Source organism: Lontra canadensis, unplaced genomic scaffold, assembly GCF_010015895.1.
Source record: "Lontra canadensis isolate GAN:19392208 unplaced genomic scaffold, GSC_riverotter_1.0 scaffold32, whole genome shotgun sequence".
Classification (NCBI taxonomy): domain Eukaryota; kingdom Metazoa; phylum Chordata; class Mammalia; order Carnivora; family Mustelidae; genus Lontra; species Lontra canadensis.
The window spans coordinates 6,285,189-6,305,337 of NW_022631026.1; the positions used below are offsets into that span (position 1 = coordinate 6,285,189).

Sequence of the window (20,149 nt, forward strand, 5' to 3'; positions counted from 1 at the left end):
CTTGGTGGTTGCACAGTGATGGAAGTTGGGGTGTTGTCTCTGACAGGCCGTCCTTCGGCCCACTTGATGCTCCTCCCCGCCTTGACTTAGGAGCCACCCCACCCCAACCTCCAGTGATCGTCCCCACTCCTGATCCCCGGCTCTCCTGCTTCCCCGACTGCCTGCCTCCACACACCACTGCCTGTCGCCTCTCAGCATCAGAGTCTGTCTGTGCTTCAGCCATGCCTGCTTGCCTCATTTCTGGGTTTTTCCAGGCACTTGATAACTGCGACTAGAATCCAGACAACAGGCCGCGGGCAGCTGGGCTTAGTCCACAGGTGCAACGGGAGTCTGAGAGGGGAGAAAAGCGTACTTGCTGGAGCCCACGCAGCAGTGTCAGAGCCTGGATTTGAACCCTGGTCTATTCCACTGCAAGCCTGTTCCCTTTAGTCAGGTTATGTGACTTTAATAACACCACGTATCAGAAGCTTCTTAAAAAATACCCAGAGATAATGGAGAACGTGTGGGAGTGAGATTTGAAAGTGCTGTTCTTAGACCGTGGCTTGGCGCCTGCCTAGCAAAGCCTCCAGCTCCTGGTTGTGTCCGTGAGAGTGGGCCACCTGTTGTGCCCTGAGAAGGTGCCTGGGCGTGTGTGGGACATACTTGGACATGACCGCTCTCCCTTGGTAGAGAAACTTTAAGCATCCAGGGGTGACTCCTTGGCAATCCGTTCATCACAAGAATTATCTGAATACAGACTTTCTAAGAGGTCAGACAGATAAAGTGTGTGAGTTTGTTGTCATTTTTTAGATGGATTATTTATTTATTTATTTATTTATTTATTAGCGAGAGCATGAGCGTGCACATGACCGGGGGGGAGGGGCAGAGGGAGAGGGAGAAGCAGACTCCCCGCTGAGCAGGGAGCCCAATGTGGGGCTCGATCCCAGGATCTCGGGATCATGACCTGTGCTGAACCAGACACTTAACCGACTGAACCAGCCAGGCACCCTTAAAGTGTGTAAGTTTTTATGATGTTCTAGGGTCTTAGGGATCTCAGGGTTACTTCTGATGTAATGTGTAAACCTTTATGTGTATAACATATGCAACGTCATCACTCTTTTTTCCCCTGTCCTCAAATATTAAATCTGCTGCTAATCTGTCTTTGCAGGACCCTTATGTAACACTTCGTATGGCCACATGAACCTTAGGGTCACGGATGGTTCCAAGTCTGAGAACTTGCAGAGATGTCACAGGATAGAGGATATGTGCCTTGTGAGCATCCAGAAAATGCCCACTTAACCTGTGTGATTTAGAAATACGGATAGTCTCCATGTTGTAAGACTCGCTCAGTCAAGTCCTAGGCTTCCTTGGCTTTTCTAGGGAAGTGCCGAGTGTGATGGATAGTCTCCGAGAGCCCGGGTAACGTGGATAGCCCAGCCCCCAGCCACTTGCCTCTCTGTGTGTTAGATTTTTCTTTTCCTCAGAAATACAGGCTATTTTCTCTTGGATTATATTTCATTGAGCTGCAGTCTTGGTTATGTGAAAACACAGACTTCATTTGTTGCCCTTTTACCTGGTCAGGTATTGTATAAAATACCTGTATGAGCAGGTGAAGAGAGGCCGTTTTTGTTGGCTCACCTAGAGGTCACCTTAAAGATGCTGAAATAATTAGTTCTAAAGCAGATTCAATTTCATGTCAAACGGATTACGTTCCTCTTACTTACACATTTTAAATTGCACAGCTGCAGACTTGCTTCCATGTTTTAATTGATTAAGGAAATGCCTAGTGCAAAGAATAAAACCATAATTTCTTCCTTAAAGTCTCTGGCAAAGGGTCTGATTCTGCTGAAGAGAGGAACGCCCTTTATCCTGCTCACAAGGCCTGTGAGCGTCCTGATTAATATGCTTGGTGCGAGCACTTCCAGCGGTGTTGTCACATGACTCCCCACTCACTTTGTGCAGGGCTTTTTTTTCTCCCTAAATCAATAGTCGTATTTCTTGGTTGTGCGATTTAGTCTTTTGACAGGTTTATTTTTAGTCTTTCACAGACATTAGTATAGGTGAGCAACTTCTCTGTTTCTCCTCCACCGCTTTTATTCCCAGTAGTGCTTAAAGCTGGGTTTGCTCTAGATTTCTAGTGCTAACACTCTGCCCTTTTGAGAGAATGTGGAAACTGGCACCGTCCTCACCTGATGAATGAGTTGTTTGCCCTGGTTGTCTGGAGGCAGGAGTGCTGTGTGAACTCTCTGTGAAAAATGAGGACATTTCTCCTGTTTTGGGGTCTGATTTTTTAGGCTTTGTTCTCAGTTCAATAATGGGATGCTGAGCACTTTATTGTTTTCTCAGATCAAGATTTTCTTTTAATTTTCTTATTTTGCAGAGTTGTCCCATATATATTTCACAGTCCCCTATATATTAAAAAAAAAAAAAAAAAACCTGTGCTAGACAGACCATGTTCATGGAATGGAGGACTTAATACCATTCAGATGGCCACAGCCTCCGGACTGATTGGCAGATTCAGTGCCATCCCTGTCAAACTCCCCTCTTCCTTTTTACAGAAATTGACAAGCTGATTCTAAAACCTGTAAGGAAATGCAGGGGACCCAGAACAGTCCAAACAGTCTTGAAAAAGAACACAAGTCAGAGGACTCACACTTCCTGATTTCAGAACTCACCATAAAGCTGTAATAATCAAGACAATGTGGTACATTATGGTGACTAACATAACACAGTTTAAAAAAAAAAAAAGGACAGTGTGGTACTGCCGCAAGGACAGACTTATTGATAAGTGAAACAGAATTGGGAGTCCAGAAAGAAACCATTAGACATATGGCCAGTCGATTTTTCAGCATGGGCGCTAAGACAATTCAGTGAGGAAAGAACAGTCTTTTCAACACGTGATGCTGGGACCACTGGATGGACACAAGCAAAGGAATGAATGTGGATACCTATCTCACACCATAACCAAATATTAACTCAAAATGGATCCGAGACCTAAATGTAAGAGCTGAAACTCAGATTCTTTTTTTTTTTTTTTTTAAGATTTTATTTATTTGTCAGAGAGCGAGAGAGAGTGAGCAGAGGCAGACAGAATGGCAGGCAGAGGCAGAGGGAGAAGCAGGATCCCTGCTGAGCAAGGAGCCAGTTGTGGGACTCGATCCAAGGATGCTGGGATCATGACCTGAGCCGAAGGCAGCCGCTTAACCACTGAGCCACCCTGGCATTCCATGAAAGATTCTTAGACAAAAACATAGGTATAAATCTTCATGACCTTCGAGTAAGCCAGGTTTTCTTAGATGTGACATCTAAAGTCCAAATGACAAAAGAAACAATAGATAAATTTCATCAAAATTTTAAAATGCTATGCTTCAAAAACCTTTAAAACTATCAAGAAGTCAGGGGGCTTGCTATTGTCTTCAGATAGAAGTGGAACTCTGACTCAAGTCTGTCTGTCCCTTCTACGCCTTGGCCTACTTTATCTTAGCTACGCTAGCTGTCCTGGTTTCCTAGAGGACGACCACAGCTGCCGCTTTCCTCTCCATGCCTTCATGTGCTGTCTGCTCTGCCTTGAACACCCTGCCCTTATTCTCCTCCTCTTCTTGCTTTCGTCTTGAAAACTCCCTCCAGACTCCTGTGGCTTCCTCCACTTGGCCCTTCACTTCTAGAGTGTTTGTGTTCTTGGTTGGATCACATTGACTGTCGTGCGTTAATTCTTTCTTCATTCAGCAGTGCCTGGTTTCCCCAAGGATAGTGGAGATGAGACAGAGAGCCTCTGGTGAGGGCGCATGGAAGGAGCATCGAGGGGGCGTTGGAATTCCCTTCCATTCTCCTCTCTCGCCCTAACAGGCTCTGCATCTTAACTAAATCACTTATGTTCATCATGTTTCTTTTTCCCGTGTTACAAAATGGAGTGGGTGGAAGCTTCTCCGTAAACAGTTGGCCTGTGAACTCTGTTCATGTTTTGCTCCCCCATTTCCTTATGTCTGCCGGAATTTCCAGTGCTAGTATGGACAGCTCCTTTCCACACTTGGCTTGGGGCTTCGGATATCATCTGTTCAATAGTTGAGCACCCACTGGATACCCAGGGTTTCACTGACAGTCCTTGGCCTTGAGAAGCTGAAGACCAGAGTTTCCAGTTGGGGCAGACTCCGCCAGATTCTCTGCTGGCCAAGGGAACAGTCTACCCGCCAAGGCTGAGGCAGTTGGGTTCAGTGCTTCAGCCCCTCTGCTGGGTCGATGGGTCAGAAAGGGAATATGGTTCAATACTGTTATGTACCAGGTGTTCGCACATGTTCTCTTATTCAGGCCTTACTCTAGTTACCATTTTACTGGGTATTGTTTTCCTATTTTCCAAGGAAGAAACTGAGGCAGGGAGCTTACGTAACTTTCCTAAAAGTAAGAGGTAGAAACATTGGGGATTTTTCTTTTCTAAACGTGCTGCCTTTTCTAACACATCTGTTACCTTTCTTGTGGAGGCTGCTTTTGCTACACCAAGAGCTTCTTGCCATTATCAGGGACTTAAATCTCATAATTAAGTAAAATCCGTAACTTCCAAATGGCTCATTCTTCATCAGCCAGTTGGGGGATGCTGGTTTGACATTTACTTCAGCCTCACAGGTGGCATTAACGAATTCCTAGGTATGAGTTTTATGTCCATTTTTTTTTTTTTTTGGTGTGCCGATAGGTGACATTTCGCTAGTTAAAAAAAAAAAAACAAACTTAAGGACAGCTTTTTAAAAACTTGGAATCTGGACAGGATTAAAAACAACTTCTCGACCATTTTTAGGATTCGCAACTTCGCCAGAGTACAGCCTATAGTTTGCACCAGCCTCAGGGAAACAAAGAGCACGGGACCGAGCGGAATGGCAACCTGTACAAGAAGAGTGACGGGTAAGTGACCCTGTGTCTGGAGGTTACGTGTGTGAGGATCTCCTGTGTCCGAAATTGCTCAGCTCTTTTTTTCTCCCCCATTTATCTGTAAGGATCCGAAAAGTGTGGCAGAAAAGGAAATGTTCGGTTAAAAACGGTTTCCTGACCATATCCCACGGCACCGTAAGTATTCTCTCTTAATCGTGGGCTGCTGCAGTGGGGTGAGGGGGACGCCAGCCTCTGGGCACGGTTTGGCCTTGACGATGCCTTTTAAAGCCCTCCCTGCTTGGGGAGCATGTCGGGGGTCCTCCTTGACGTGGGGCACCTGACCCCGATGATGCTGCTTCAGCCGGGAGAGCCTTGTGTCCTTGCCTGCCTGACCTGGTCTGGCGGTCTTCATTTAGATGCCGGTGGCTTCCAGAAGCACACAGTCCCCCACTTCCCAGGTGTTTTTGTCTCTGGAAATGGAACATCCCACTGGGGAAGATTCCTGCTTTTCCATGAAAGGGGAAGCGTTTCAGTAGTCAGTACTCTGAGACTCCGAAATCTAAGAAACAGAGATTTCAGTCACGTTATTGTAGAAATCTAATACTCTGCGCCCAACCTTAAGACCTTTTTCTGTCATCCTGTGTGTAAGAATCTTTGCAAGAAACAGAGGCCTCTATGTGGGGCCTATTGATAGACCAATCAGTCTGAATAAAATGATTTCCTAATCTATCTTTCAGACCAGGGATTTTAGCCACAGTCACAGACATAGTTGTTCATACCATGGTGCTGTTTCCCACAGTGGCTCAGCTGTGTCCTCACCTTACTGGTAGGATAGGATCTGAGAAATACCATGTAGGCTGGGAGACACTTTTGAAATGGTCTAAAGGCTGCGCTGTTGCTGTTTTGGCGCTGATGAGAACACTGATGGTGGCCGGCCTTTCTGTTCCCCAAGCAGGAGGCCTGATACTTTGTGCATTCGAGCAGCCCCAGACCTGTCACGGGATTGGAGATAACCCCGAGTCTTTGTCATCCCCCCATCCCCCGTTCCTACCAGTTCCCACCACTTCCCCTGGTGACAGGCAGAGCCGGGCAGGAGCATAGCTGTAGACAGGTCTCGGCTCAACGTGGGTTTCAGAGAAACAGCTCTTCTCGTGACTCGTGTGAGGAAACAGAGGAGAACCCACGTGAGGCAGGAGCTGCAGCCTGGGTTATGTCCCACTGGGGGCCCCTTCGTTTTCACAGACTCCACGTGGGGAGGAGAGACCAGGCCATAGCATATGTCCAGTGTCTGTAGGCATATCTTGGGACCTGTGGTCTAGGGATTGAATGTGTCTTTTGCCTGGGCAAATAGAGATCGTGTCTCTTTTCTAAAGACCAGCCTTCACTGGCCTCCATCATGGTCATGACATCACTCCCCGGGCTGTGCACTTTGGATCCTGATGTGACGTTCTTTCCGTGTAGACGTATGCCGGAATGCTGGGGAGGAGTGCTCAGGCCATGGAAAGCCGGTTTATCTAGTCACTGTGCCGCTTTAAAATTAAGACCGCAGACTGGATGATGGCCAGGATCCCTCCCTGCTCCAAATGCCTGATTCTGCGCCCTGCTTTCAAATGATGGTTTTCTACTCAGTTGTTGTTTTAATTCAGGTTTATTGCCTCCATGCAGAAAATTTCACAGACTAAGACGGAATTTCATTTTGTGCCTGTTTACAGCTCTTAAGTCATTTGGTGTATTTGCCTCATTAAAGCCTTCTGCTAGACCCAGGGCCTCGGCCTCAGGCAGTGAGCGGTTCTCCCTCCGAGACAGAAGTGAAAACAGGCCTAGGAATCCTTTGCTCGCAGTGTGAACTTGGGCTCACAGCACGTGCATTACTTGAGTTTTTCTAGAAGACACAGAGGCTCCGTTTCCTTTAAATGCCAATGGGTCGCTCCCGTGTCAGGCAGATGATACGGTTACAGCCAGCTTTACCAGCGGGCCCACAGCTCACCTTGTCACACACCTTTCGTATTTAACAAAGCCTGTGTGTTTAGAAGGGGGTCCCTCTCGGGAATCTGTGCGCGCCCCATATGACTCATCCTGCCCTTCGCAGACTGGGCTGGGAGCTGTGGGAGCAACCGTTGCCTCTGGCCCTTGGCCTGGCCAGGAAAATCAGAGGGTTACTGGAGCAGGAGCTCTGCATATGCCACAGCGCTGTCCTTCTCTCCTTCTTCTGTATGCATTCTGCACACTCTGGAATGGGGGATCCCCCCCACCCCGCACACATGCACACACATGCATGCCATTGCGCCCACACGGTATTCCCGTGCAGCGGTGTGAATTCGCCTCTGCCAAGAAGGGGGTTTGAGAGATGCCTTTTTGTTTGATTTGGTTTGGATTTGGCTCCTTGTGTAACTTACCTTTGTAGCCAGCATCTCCCTGACTGGCTAATTTACCATCGGGGGAAAAGGGCAATTGTTCAAAGACCTGATCAAGTAAATGGGGACCTGAGAGCAGTATCTGGTGCTCAGCGGAGAATCAGATCTTGACGCAGCAGAAGCACAGGGTGGGTTTGCACTGTTTGGAAAACCAGTTTCTTCCCAGGAAGCTGGCAGCCTTTGGGAAGAAAGACTGTTGTGTTCTGCATTCTAGCAGAGGGACGGTGATAACATCCGGATGAATTCAGTGAAAGCCATAGTTGGTATTCCCCATTAGCCAAGATTAATTGTGTTTTCTGGCACTGGGAAGGAGGGATCCTTGGGACCAAATAACTAATTGAGTATCATCTTTGCCAAGTGCATCCCTTTGCCACACTGCCAAAGGCTGGGGTCTTTTTAAACTGGAAGAAATGTCCATTTTTAGTTTTAATGGTCATCAGTCATGAAGAATACAGACTTCCTATTTTAAGCTTGAGAAATTGGGAAAAAATCGAATAGCATTATTAAAATGAGAGGAGCTCTGATAATCAGTGCCTTGAGTCAAATACAAAAATCTTACCTGCTCCTTCCTTTCTATGAAGCCAGAGCTTTTCAAATTAAGCTCTCAAAGAGCTCTGGTGTCTGCTGCATTAGGTAGAACTCTTCTGTAGCCGAATTCAGTGATGACACCATTCCCCCCAACCTGCAGCCGGGGAGGGAATTGGAAGGAGAGCATTTCCTCTATTTAAAAATTTCCTCCCCTAGATTTTTCCTCACGGCTTTGGTGTCAGCTACCCCTTAACCTGGATGGACAAACAGCAAACCGTTATTCATGTAAAACAGACTGACACTGAGCAGGATCAGCCGTTGTAAGATTTGGGGACCTGCTCTGATAGCTGTTACTTTGAACTTGGAGCCACCTTCATGCCTTTAGAGTTCTTCCAGTTCACACAGAGGCACTGACTATCTCCCCATGCCTTCTGGTGTTTGTACGCTGTGAAGGACAGTCTGTCGTGGATGGTCGGTGTCTTGGTAAGAATGAGCAGCTCTCCCCGGGGCCCAGGGAACATGAAAGAGGACAAGTTAGAGGGCGCTGTGCTGCCTCGCAGCAGTGGAAGGTGTGCACAGGTATGTCCAGGCCCGGGCCTCTGCTTTCCATGGAAGGCCAGGAGCTGCAGTGAAGAGCTTGTGCCCTGAGCCCGAGCTGCTTGGCTCAGGTGTTGCTTCGCTGCCCCCAAACTCTGTAAGGCCCATCCTGTTCACCAGTCTGTCACCAGCCCTGTGTATATACCAGTACCTGTGCCAAGCCTCGGTGGACACCAGCAGTTTCAAGTAGGTCAGGAACGTCTCCTAGATGCATATCCACAGTTGTGTGATCACAGGAGGCGATGGGTAGACATGTGCTTTATGTGGTAAAGTGCATGGTTGCATCGTGGTCTGGTCTCCCGCTTGGCGCTGGAGAAATACATTGTTCGGTGTATGGGTTCCGGGATGAGCCAGGTAATTCTGTTGGTGAAGATCCAAAATTGGATTGATGGTACTTTCACTTGGAATTGTCGAAGCTTGCAGGATTGGATAGAGCTTGAAGCCTTTTAATACTGATTTCTGAAGGTCCAAGGCTTCTGTGAGGCGTCGCTGACTGCAGAGTATATCCAGTGAATTTCATGTAAGAGATGAGCCCAGAATGGCCACCAACCAGGAGAGTCTGGTCCACCCTGTTTACCCAACTTCTGCTTATCCCACCTTCCTTTTTATCAAACCCAAACTATTCTCATTGCAAGGATCCGTCCTCTTTTAACAGCCTATGCTCCCTTACACCTCCTCTGTGAGTTTAGTGGAAAGGGGTCCATAAATGAATGAAGGTCCCACAGGTCTGCCAAAATGTGAGCTCATTTGTGTTTCTCAACAAATCCCAAATCCAAGCTTTCGCATCCTATAAATGCGGCTGGTGGCCATGGTAGGGCGAAAAAGAGGTTGAAATATATGGCATTTTGTTTGATCTTTTCCTTCAGCAGCTTAGGAGGTGGGTGAGATAAGCCCATTCATATTTGGAGATTGCTCCAAGATTTCTGAGAGACATTTTACCATTTGCACTTTTTGTTTTCCTAAAATGATCTATTCTTTGATCTTTGCTTTTTTTGGACTAATTATGGTGGTTTTTAAAATTGCAATAAAATTCCCATTTTGACATCTCTCTGACAAAAATGTATTATGATCTTTTGTTGCCAGTGTGTTGGGGGATTTGGGGGTACTTCCGTGAATTAGACAGGTTTTGTTAAAACTCAGGTGACAAATGGTTAGCATTTAGGATTATCAATCTGTTATCCGTTGTGACTTCAAAAAGTAAGGAAAATAATTTCTCTGTCATTTTTGTGCTATGAGATTTCTGTCCTTGGAAGTGAGTGTTTACACTCAGGAAGATACTTCTAAGATCACCAGAAATTGAGCTGGGTGCCCAAGTCACCCAGCCAACCATCTGTGTCATCAGTAGGAGTTGGGACAGAATGTCTCAGAGCATTAGCCGTAGAGCATTTTGATCTCAGGGAGCCCACTGCCATCGACCTCAAAGCCAGCATCACTTGTCCCCTGGCCACCAAGTATCCCTCACAAGAAGTGGCAGCTGCCTTCCAGGGGGCTGAGATTTAAGGGAATGCTGTGTTATACCTTCCCGCGTAGTCTGCCTTCTGCCAGCTATCTTTGCAAACTAGTGGAAACTCTCCTCTTGCTATATATATATTTTTAAAGATTTTATTTGAGAGAGAGAGAGAGAGAGAACAGAGGCAGGGGGAGGGGCAGAGGGACAAGCCCAGCTGGGCACAGAGCCAGACATGGAGCTCGATCTCAAGACTGTGTGATCATGACCCGAGTCGAAGGCAGACCCTTAACAGACTGAGCCAGCCAGGCGCCCCGCGTTCGTGCTGCATTTTAATGAGAAACGATGCCCTGTGATTTTCACTCCTTCCCACGCATCTCCCTGTGTCTCTGTCTTAAACAGGCTAACCGGCCTCCTGCGAAGCTCAACCTCTTAACCTGCCAAGTGAAGACCAACCCCGAAGAGAAAAAGTGTTTTGACCTTATTTCACGTAAGTGTGTTTCTCAGGTGCTAGGCCACAGACAAATGATTTTCAGCTCTCTACTCGGACATCAGTCCCGTTTCAGAGAATGAATTATCAAGGAGAAATGCCTTCATTTCAAGTGATAGACATGCATCCTCTTTCCGCTCCTCACTGTTTGCTCGCCGGGCCCTCCCGTTGAGGAGCTGACGCAGAGGGCGGCCCCGCTCTCCTCATGGTCTCGTAAACTAGGAGAGGACACTGGATCTCCTCACCCCACGATCAAAAAGGACGATTCTGTTGTCAGGGCTTCCGTGGTTTGGGTGATGTTCGAAATGCTGGACAGCTAACATGCTCAGGTCCCAGCAAAAACCTGGAAACTTTCATTTTTGAAATTGTCTGTCTTCCCCACCACAGGATTTGTCTTTCTGCTTCTATATGCTTTTTTTTTTTTTTCCTGTGGTGTGCACAAAAGAACTGCTATAGAACCATCTGTTGTGAGGAGTGTCTACTCAGCATCCCTAAGAAGCAAGGAAAGGACTAGTGTGTAATAATGGAAACAGGATTGGCCTTTGCTTGTGGCACTTTCAGGTGGTAGGATTACAGTCTGGGGGAAGGAAGAGGGCAGATCCCCTTTCAAAAGGAGGTCTTAAGGGATTTAGGCACAAGAGTTGTGTTTATAGAGGAAAAGTCTAGACCATGCTTTTTCAGAAGGTGAGCACGGTCTTAATTGCCTCAGTATCCAGAGTGCGATGTGGCTGCTTTTTAAGATGTCTGCTGGATTATATTACTGAGGGCCAGGAAGGTACTTCCTCTATGAATTAGAGCAAGCTTAGGAGGGAATTATTACCACCTCCACTTCTCTGGGTGAGGAGACGGAGGCCCGTGGCCCTGCACCCTCGTACCCCATTGTCCCCGTTGTAGTGTGCGCTGTGCTAAGTTGGAGGAGAGCCTTGAGCGGTATGATGTGTGGAAAGGGTTTGGGCATTGTTCCATCCTTCAGATTCTAGACTAACTTGTAAGATAAAAATGGACCTTATCCTACTTCAACCCCACGTCTGTCCTCGGTCTCGTGAGGCCGCATGTGTTTTTACCCCTCTCTGCCCTCAGATCCTTCATCCTCATGAGACAGTGGAAACGTGCAGGACTGACTGTAGTTCACAGTGGGATCAAGGGGCGCTTGTGTGGCTCTGTGGGTTGAGCGTCTGACTCTTGATCTCGGCTTAGATCATGATCCCACGGTCAGGAGATCGAGCCTCACGTCAGTCTCCACTCAGTGGGGAGTCTACTCGAGATTCTTTCTCTCCCTCTCCCTGTACCCCCTGGGCTCACTCGCTTTCTAAAATAAATAGATCTTTTTAAAAAAAATAATGAAATGAGGTCGCTCCTGGGGTTACCTGCCTCCAGAGAGTAATCGAGTTGTATGTGAAGGGAGAGAACTTGATGGCATAAGCTGATGTCAGCAAGTGACTGGGGACCACTTGGAGGCTTTAGGCCAATTCTTTTTCTGAAGCAGTGCCTCATGGTAAGCAGCATGTTGCCCTTCAAGACCTCAGGGGCACTTAGTAGTTAACGGAGCGTGCCTGAGCTGCACGCACATGGAGAGGCAGAGGCAAACCCTTCCCTCCGCTTGCCCTGGTCCGTCCAGTGCCCCTGAGGGCCCCCTCCCCTACCCCGCCACCACCATGAGATACATTTATTTCACTCTTGTAAACAACCCCAGAGCACTCCCAGCCTACACGTTTTTAAATACTGCTCAGGCCCTGAGGAGGGTCAGTAGATGGTAAGTGTGCCTCACTCCCTACCAAGCGTGAATTATTGCATTCCTTGGACAGGTGGGAAGGTGGGCCTGTGTAAATCTGGTTTCGTGTGAATGCTCCGGTGAGCCAGCATTTGCCAAGATCCCATCAGTATTTTGCTCTACTACCTAATGCATAATAAATGTCTTTGGGCAAGGGCTTCCTACCTCTAACGCACAGAAGGGCTTCCTGATTGGGTTTGAGGTGCTTTTGGAAATTTGCCAGTCTTTTGTCTTTCTTTGAAAAAAAAGCTCTTGTTTCTTCTTCTTCCCACTGTCCTTCAGTGGGTAGAGTGAATTCCAATCCCACGAATTTTTCATCCTAGTTTTCAAAAGGTGTTACTCTCCTAGGAGTAGTTGTGGCGAAAATGCTTTGTCGCTGTGCTGCGTGGGTTTGGTTGTCCCAGAGAAGCCTGAAAGCTGGCCAGGAGTCCTCCAGGGAGACACTGCCAAGTGGTGAAGATGATTTCTTGAGCGTCTGGAGAAGTTTGGGGCTCAGGGTCATGTCTGATGGTGCCTGACTCGGGAAATGAGGCTGTCACCCTCTCTGTTCCTCCCCTGCCTGCTGGCCAGGCTAGTGGGACACATAACACGAAGATGCGTTTGAGCTCTTGAGATGTTTGGGTGGTTGGGGAAATAAAAGTCAAGTGGCACGTTGGGCAGTGAGGAAGATACTTTAGCTGTGGTCTCTCAGGCCCCCAGAGTCACCCTCCCCCTGGGACGCCATCCTGAAATGACCCAGAAGAGTAAGGGACTGACAGCTGGGTTCAGTTGGTTCCCTGCAGGGCCCTCCGTTACCGTGCTCTCCCCAGCAGGCATTCCCCACTCGGAGCCAGCTCTGACTGGGCCGGGGCTCCTCAAGGAGGGTGCTTCTGGGGCAAGGCTGGCCCTTCAGGAGTTTGTCCAGCTCTGTTGCCCTCAGATTGACCCCCCTGCTTTGCAAATTCAAGTCCTGTGCCACTGTCTTCAATCACGTAGTCACCCTTGGCAGAATGGAAGGTGCAGGAGAATTTGGAGGTGACCTAGGTCAGCGCCCTGAATAGGACGGACCCACCGGGAGCCGGTGTCTTTCCAGGTCCACGCACTGGGTCTGTGGCCGGTTGGAGCTCGAGCCTCAGGGAAAGAGGCAACCCTTCCTGGCTCCCAGCTACCATCTTCTCTTGCCTTTTCTTCTCTCTCAGAGTTGAAGCTGCTAGAAACTGTTCTTGAGTTCAGGAGCATCTCGAGCGTGTCTGTAGGAGGGAGTTCTCACTTGGGAGTTTTCATAGGCCGTTCCCCTGCTCCTCACTTGTCAGAATATAGCATTGGTCAGAGGAAATGGGCTGCTTCCCTGGCCTCCTTGACTCTCCTCCTCGAGCTATGCCCATCTGGCGGGGAGACGAGTCAGTGAGAGGACACGACCCCTGGCCCTACCCGCCACCAGCACAGCTTTCCAAGAACTCTTAGCCCCACTCAGCGTGGGGTGTGGCTCTGCCCCTCCGGGTCCCACCTCTGGATGAGGCCGTTCCCATCAGAGCCGGAGGTGGGAGACGTGAAGGGGCCTTGCCCTCTCTTTCTAGCACTGGCACTTCCACAGTGGATGGAAGTGGATCAGCCTCTAACATCCGAATCCTGAAATTCAGTTCATTTTTCTGAACTCGAATCTCTTAAGTCCTGTCCCTCTCCCTTAGTGTCAGAAAAAGGGTGGAAGTGGGTGGGAAGAAGCGAATGGGACCATCAATCAAAACCCTGATTCCTCTGCCGCTGGCTGCGTTCGTCTTTGCCACTTACCCTCCATGGGCCTCGGTGTCCCTCCAGCCAGCTTGCCCCGAGCTGCGCTCAGGACCAGCCTGCCCCAGGGCTGTGAAGACCACCACTGGAAGACTGACTGAGCTCATTCAGAGGGGCCCGGAGGGTTCTCTGTGTCCCTAAGGACAGTCGCTGCTCTGCTCTCTGGAGAAGTTGGGTCTCCTCTCTTTTTTCATTCTGTTTGATTTTAAAATTTAATTTTCCTTTTGGTCTTGGACTGACTATAGACAGAATCCTTGTATAGCCCTCACCAGCTCTCAACCGCTTGTCTAATAGTGCACAATTCGTGTTACCAGCCATGGTTACCTCTGTGGGAACCCGGAATTAACATCCTGATGCTGTTCATGAGGGGTCTCACTGGCCTTTCCACGGGTGCTCTGGGACTCCCTGAGGGTCCCGCCGTCCGTTTTCACCTCCTCTTCCTCTGCTACAGGCTGAAGCAGTGTCAGAGTCTGCCCTGGCCTTCCATAATCTTGATATTTGTTTTGAAGAAGCTTGATGGGTTTTTTGGTCAGATGTCCCTCAACATGGGTTTCCCTGATGCTTGCCCACAGTTGGACTGAGTTTCTGCCTTTTTGGCAGGAATAGCATATCCCATGCCGCTCCTCTTTGCTCCGTGCACAGGGGTCAGCAGTCTGGCCCGGCCGTGTAGACACGGCTATGTTTGCACACAGCTATGTGTGAGCTGAAGATCTCGTGTCCCGTCTTCGCTGGGCTGTTCCTCCTGCTGCTGGGCCCTGTAACACAGCCCTCCCACAGCCTGCTGGAACTTTCTAAGAAGGCCAGAAAACTTCTCAGATACTCAGGAGGGAAGGCTTTTATTATTCAGAGGGTTGTAACAGTTACTTCCGGAGGGCCTGCTTTGTAGCAGGCTTTTGAAAAGCTGTTGATGGTTTCCATCCTGGAATAGCTGCTGTTTGGGGGAACTGGAGTGGAGGACAGGGCAGGTTTGTGAATTGGGATGACAAAGCCATGATCCCCGAGAGCAAGGGCAAGCAAGGCACGGAAGGACACGAGGGAGGGCTCACCGAGAGCTGCTGTTACTCCCGGGGTTAATTATAAACCGCTTCCTGCGGGAGTTGTGTGTGGATTACCGTGTGGCTCGCAACTGACCAACCCCTCTTGCCGCACAGATGACCGGACTTACCACTTCCAAGCGGAGGACGAGCAGGAGTGTCAAATGTAAGTTCCTTGGAGGCGGGCCTTGGGGCCGGGACCTCATAGTCCTTGGGGATTTAACACAGCATTTCTGTTACTTTTCTAGATGGATGTCTGTGCTGCAGAACAGCAAAGAAGAAGCTTTAAACAATGCATTTAAGGGGGACGACAATACCGGGGAAAATAACATCGTCCAGGAACTGACAAAGGAGATCATTTCCGAAGTGCAGAGGATGACGGGCAATGACGTGTGTTGTGACTGTGGGGCCCCAGGTGACACCCGTCCCCCTCCCTCCCCCCTAGCTCTGGTATAGTCACATCTCATTCTGATTCACAGGGCGCGCGGCTGCATCCTGGGCTGTGTGCAGACGGTGGGAGGGGAGGGTGGGAAGACACCTGCCTCCAGCCCCCGCCAAGCAGGGCCGCGCAAAGATGGCCCGATGGAGCTGAAAAGATTTAAAGCTTTTTGAGAAATGAAAACGGAAGCACAGAAAGCGGGTGAAACCAAGGTCATCCACTCATTGTATTGGCTGTGCGGCCATGTGGGGGCGGCTTTTCCTGGGATTTACTCCCCCCTCCCTTTGTGCTACTTTGTAGAACTTGTGCAGCAGCTTTGAGCCTCTGTCTAGTCTGTGGCTCCAGGAGAGCCACTTTCTTTGTGAGGTCTGGGTTTTCCTGTATGGAAGATGATGGAACCAGCATGGAGTGTTTTCGGGTCCTTTCCAGAACCCTTTCGGGTCCTTGCCACGTTCTGTGAAATGAGATGTTTCTTTCTGCATTTTGATGAAGCCTCTCTGGGGCTTCATTTTTTTTAACCGACATAGAGCATCCTCGTAGATTTTAATAGCTAGCGTTTTAAAAGCTTACAGAGTGGATTTCTTCTGATTACGATGGAATGGTGCTGGGAGGTCAGGGGAGCTTTGGAATAGCTGTTTCTGGTCATTTACAAAATGAGAAAGATCATGGAACGGTCAGTTACCTTTTCATTCATCTTATTCTATGAAAGTTCTTACAAAAAACGAACACAACAAAAATAGAGCGGGCAGTTGAGAATTGCCGGGAGGTTCCTGTTGCCCCGAAGGCCATATATCTCGGGGTAGTTTGAGGAACTCCCTCAGGGTCAGAGACCCAGGAAAAATTATGTTTTGGCAAGAGATGAGGCCAGGAGCGGTAAGTAGTGAATCGTGCTTTTTCTTAAGAAAAGATGAGGACGGTGCTGTACTTGGACATTGAAAACACTCCCATAAAGAAGTCAAAGCTTTGTACATTTCTCTTTGCAAATGCCGAGACAAGACAGCTGACGTGAAAGTTGACATAAAGCAGTCGAAACACACTCCTACCTGCTGAGAGGGTGTACAGCCGTTAGAGTAGAAGGAAAAACACCGATGCCCAGGCGTATTTCCTAATGGATACAATGTTTTATAACTTGAACATTTACAAACAGAACTTGACAATAATCTGGTGACCCAGGTTATGCTGTTTCCCTGCTGTGAGTTTCCAAGGGCAGCAGGCTGTTCCAAAGAGAGTGGTACTTTCGGGTTCTGATGATGTGCTCGAGTAGGTTTTATTTTGAATGCCCTATTTGCAATCTAGCTTTCATCTGTCGAGCACATCTTGAGTGTCTGCCGTGTAGCCAGCGCTTAGTAGGATGCCTCAGTGGGTAGGTAACTGCTCTGAGAAGCACAGTGACCAGAGGCCAGCATGGCCTTGGGCCTCGGGACAGGCGGGGCTGCCGTCTGGTCCCGCACACCCTCTAGCAAGGCCCTTCTTGTCGAGCCTTCTGAAGACACCTGTCCTGGTCACCCGCTGGTGCTTTTGTACTTGCTAAATGAATTCTGTCAGTATCTGTAATTTCTGAAGCTCTTGGATCAGAACTCCTCCTGCTGCCCCCAGTATGCTGAGCACAGAGTATGGCATCAGCACGTAGTAGGTGTTCTCCATCATTACTGTTAGCATTTTGCGAAGAAACGAATTTTAAATCTGTTCCCCATCCAGCACTAGACTGTGGTGTTTTTTTAAATCTCCCCTTTGTTAGTCTGACAGAGGTTGGCGATGGGCATGGTCGGTGTTCAGGAGAGCCCTCAAAGGCCTTGCCCAGTAGAGGGCGCTGTGTGCTGTGTGTTCTTCCACGTGACACCTGTCCCTGGAAGTTCTTAATGAATGGAAGGGTGGGCAAGATGAGTACAGAATGAGTAAAGAAATGGAGAGATGGGATGAGGAGGGAGAGCAGACATGTGCACATGTGAGCATTGTGTGTGAATTGGTGCTAGTGCAGAGTGGATGGTGACTGAGAGCTCCCGCTGGGTCAAGGATTGAGAGAACGCTCGTGCCCGACTCCACATGCAGTAACTCTAGGAAAAATGTTGTGACCCTGGGCCGCCACTTACTGCAAATTCCAATTTTCCCTGTTCTCTTTGGCAGATCCTACATGGCTTTCCACCAATCTGGGCATCCTGACCTGCATTGAGTGTTCTGGAATCCACCGGGAGCTCGGGGTTCACTATTCCCGGATGCAATCCCTCACGTTAGATGTCTTAGGAACATCTGAGCTGCTGGTAATTCTCAAATCCTTGATTTTGAAATGGAAATGAGTGAGCTGAAAGCTGAGTTTTTATTTTGGTTTCTTGAAATTCCACTGGGCTTGATGGTAGCTGATTTTTGCCAGATGGGTTTGGGCAATTAGAACCTTCTCGGCTACTGGGAGCTGAAGGCACTTGTTGTAAAACTTGGTTCTTAATTGAATCAAGTGAAGTGAAACGAAGGCTGAGACAGTTTTAAGATTGTGGACTAGGGTGGTGGCGGCGTCTAGCTCACCCTCTTCCCAGTTCCTTAACCACATGCAGGACCGAAGCCCAGAGACAGGGATGCGTTCCCCCGGAGCCCCCACAGATTCCTCCCAAGTCTGTGGTCATCACTCGGCTCAAGCCTCCAGTGCTCTCTTCCTTGGCCCCTTACTGTCGCCCTTTGGGGGAGATACTGGTCTCTGCTTTTCCTGCCTTTGTTTCTAAGGAAGGCTTTCATTCGTGGTTTGGTGACGCACATAAGCCATGCAGTGCGGCGTACATCGGTACTAGGAGGCTGAAGCACTTTCTGTCACGTAACGTCCAGAGTTTTGAGACTGGCCGTGCTGAGGAAAAGGCACATCACACAAGGTGTTTGAGACCACCTAAATGGAGCTTTTGTGAACTGCTTTCAGAGTCTGTAATTGCTGGTTGGAAGCAGTGTTGGAACTCTTGGTGTAGCTGGGCCTTGGACGGTGAACGTTAGGTGGTTACAGATCGCCGTTGATTGTAATGAAAATAGCTGTAGTCTTGACAGGAAATCAATTACTGTGGTCGGTATACCTCTCAAGGGTCCGTATGTTTTATTGATGACTACTCTGGAACCAGCATGTCTGAACTTAGAAGCCGTTTTGAACTATCTTGTCAAATCCTTGCAGTCTTTCCAGAGGATTCCTTGATGGTCTTGAAAGACAAAGTTGGGAGAAACGACTGTGAATTCTGGTCTCCCGGTTAGTAATGTCCCTGATGACTTCAAGGTTAGGACTAAGCTGGACTTGGCAAGACTCCAGCGGTGTATCCTAGGTTCCATGGTGGGGTTATTGTTAAGGTCATGGTGTGCTCCACCTACGTCTTACAGCCACGTGTGTCCAAGGGCTGGTATCCTGGGCAGCTGATGGTGGCATAGGTTTGAGATTCCCATGATATGTTTTCAGAGAAACACAAATTCTCTGGTCACCTCCAGTAGTTCTGTACCGGCATTGCTGGTTTTCTCAAAACAGTGGGAATAAGAGTTGCTTATTTCGTACAAGGCCCTTCACAGAGCAATCGTTATATATTAGCTCATTTGCCCTTCACGACAGCCCAGTGACCTTGGTATTTATCCCCACTTTACAAGGGCAGGACTGAGGCTTAGAATGTTGCAATGTGCCCAAGGTTATATAGTTATTGAAGTGTAAGATCGGGGGTGGGACCCTTTCATCTGGTCCCAGAGCTCACACTTAACCTCTGAGTGGCCCGGAACATTAAATGGCCTTTGCGGAGGTGAGTCTTGGCATGTGGTAAGCATCACTGCCATCCCTCCTGTCCCTGTACCCATTCCTGTGCCCAGCCAGTGTTGAACATCCTCTCCACATGATGTCAATACTCCCACCGTGGCCTTTTTGTCAAATCCGTGCCGTCGTCAGTAACCTGCATGAGTTACTGGCTCTGTGTGGGGAAGAGGGGCTCGGTGACGCACCCCGTATGGGGAGTCCCCCTCATACACAGTGGTCTTCAGTGACTTCAGAAACAGAGCAGTAAAATGATTCAGTGATGAGTTTTGACTGTACTTTGTTTTTAATATAATTTATGTCATGGTGAGTTTATATGATGTAATTTTACTGATGGCTCTCATGAGCCTGTGGGCGCCTGACCCCAGCACATCTGTTACATCTGCTTAACTGTGTCCCAGAATCTAAGCTGACTGCTTCGTGAGACTCTTGCCCACTAATCAGGAAAAGGCCAAGAAAGGTGGAAGAGAAGACGTTCACATCTCAGTGAAACGATGAGGTGGCTTGACACCGGGTTCGAATTGGTTTCTCTCTCCCAGGGCCTCTGTCTACATGTGCTCACAGGAGTTTAACATTTGGGCAGCTGTCAGCCCTGCCCGGGAACCGTCAGGCAGAGCCTGCTTATGTAGTATCTGCAGGAGTTTCCAGAACCTGACCTCTGCTGTAGTTCCAGAAAAACAGAGGGGTCGGGGCACCTGGGTGGCTCAGTCAGTTAAGCACCTGCCTTGGGCTTAGGTCACGGTCCCAGGGTTCCAGGATCAAGCCCCACATTGGGCTTCCTGCTCAGCAGGGAGCCTGCTTCTCCTTCTGCCTCTGTCTCTCCCCCGCTTGTGCTCTCTCTCTCTCTCTGTTTAAAAAAAAAAAAAGAAGAAGAAAAACAGAGGGAAAAGGGCCCCGAATCTTGTGAGGTTCTCTCCCACCCTCTGCTTGCCCCTCAACTCTGTCCGTGTGGTCAAGTGGCTGCTCACAGGAGTTGGGCTTCTCCCCAGCCCTACCCATTGTGTGTCAGAACGGTGGGCCCGACATCCTGTCCCGAACCTTTACCGCTCGGCTGGTAAGTCAGGCGCTGCGT

General features: G+C 48.8%; 1 protein-coding gene across 4 annotated transcripts in view; it reads left to right on the plus strand.

Moving 5' to 3' along the window:
* The window catches only part of ASAP2 (ArfGAP with SH3 domain, ankyrin repeat and PH domain 2), a 166,729-nt gene that overhangs the window by 113,679 nt on the left and 32,901 nt on the right, over positions 1 to 20,149 (plus strand). For all 4 annotated transcript variants that reach the window (XM_032866807.1, XM_032866809.1, XM_032866808.1 and 1 more), the window contains 6 exons: positions 4,766 to 4,869; positions 4,962 to 5,031; positions 10,225 to 10,312; positions 15,002 to 15,050; positions 15,133 to 15,299; positions 17,448 to 17,581. In XM_032866807.1, the coding sequence (XP_032722698.1) occupies positions 4,766 to 4,869; positions 4,962 to 5,031; positions 10,225 to 10,312; positions 15,002 to 15,050; positions 15,133 to 15,299; positions 17,448 to 17,581 (612 nt within the window). The remainder of the gene's footprint in view (positions 1 to 4,765; positions 4,870 to 4,961; positions 5,032 to 10,224; positions 10,313 to 15,001; positions 15,051 to 15,132; positions 15,300 to 17,447; positions 17,582 to 20,149) is intronic.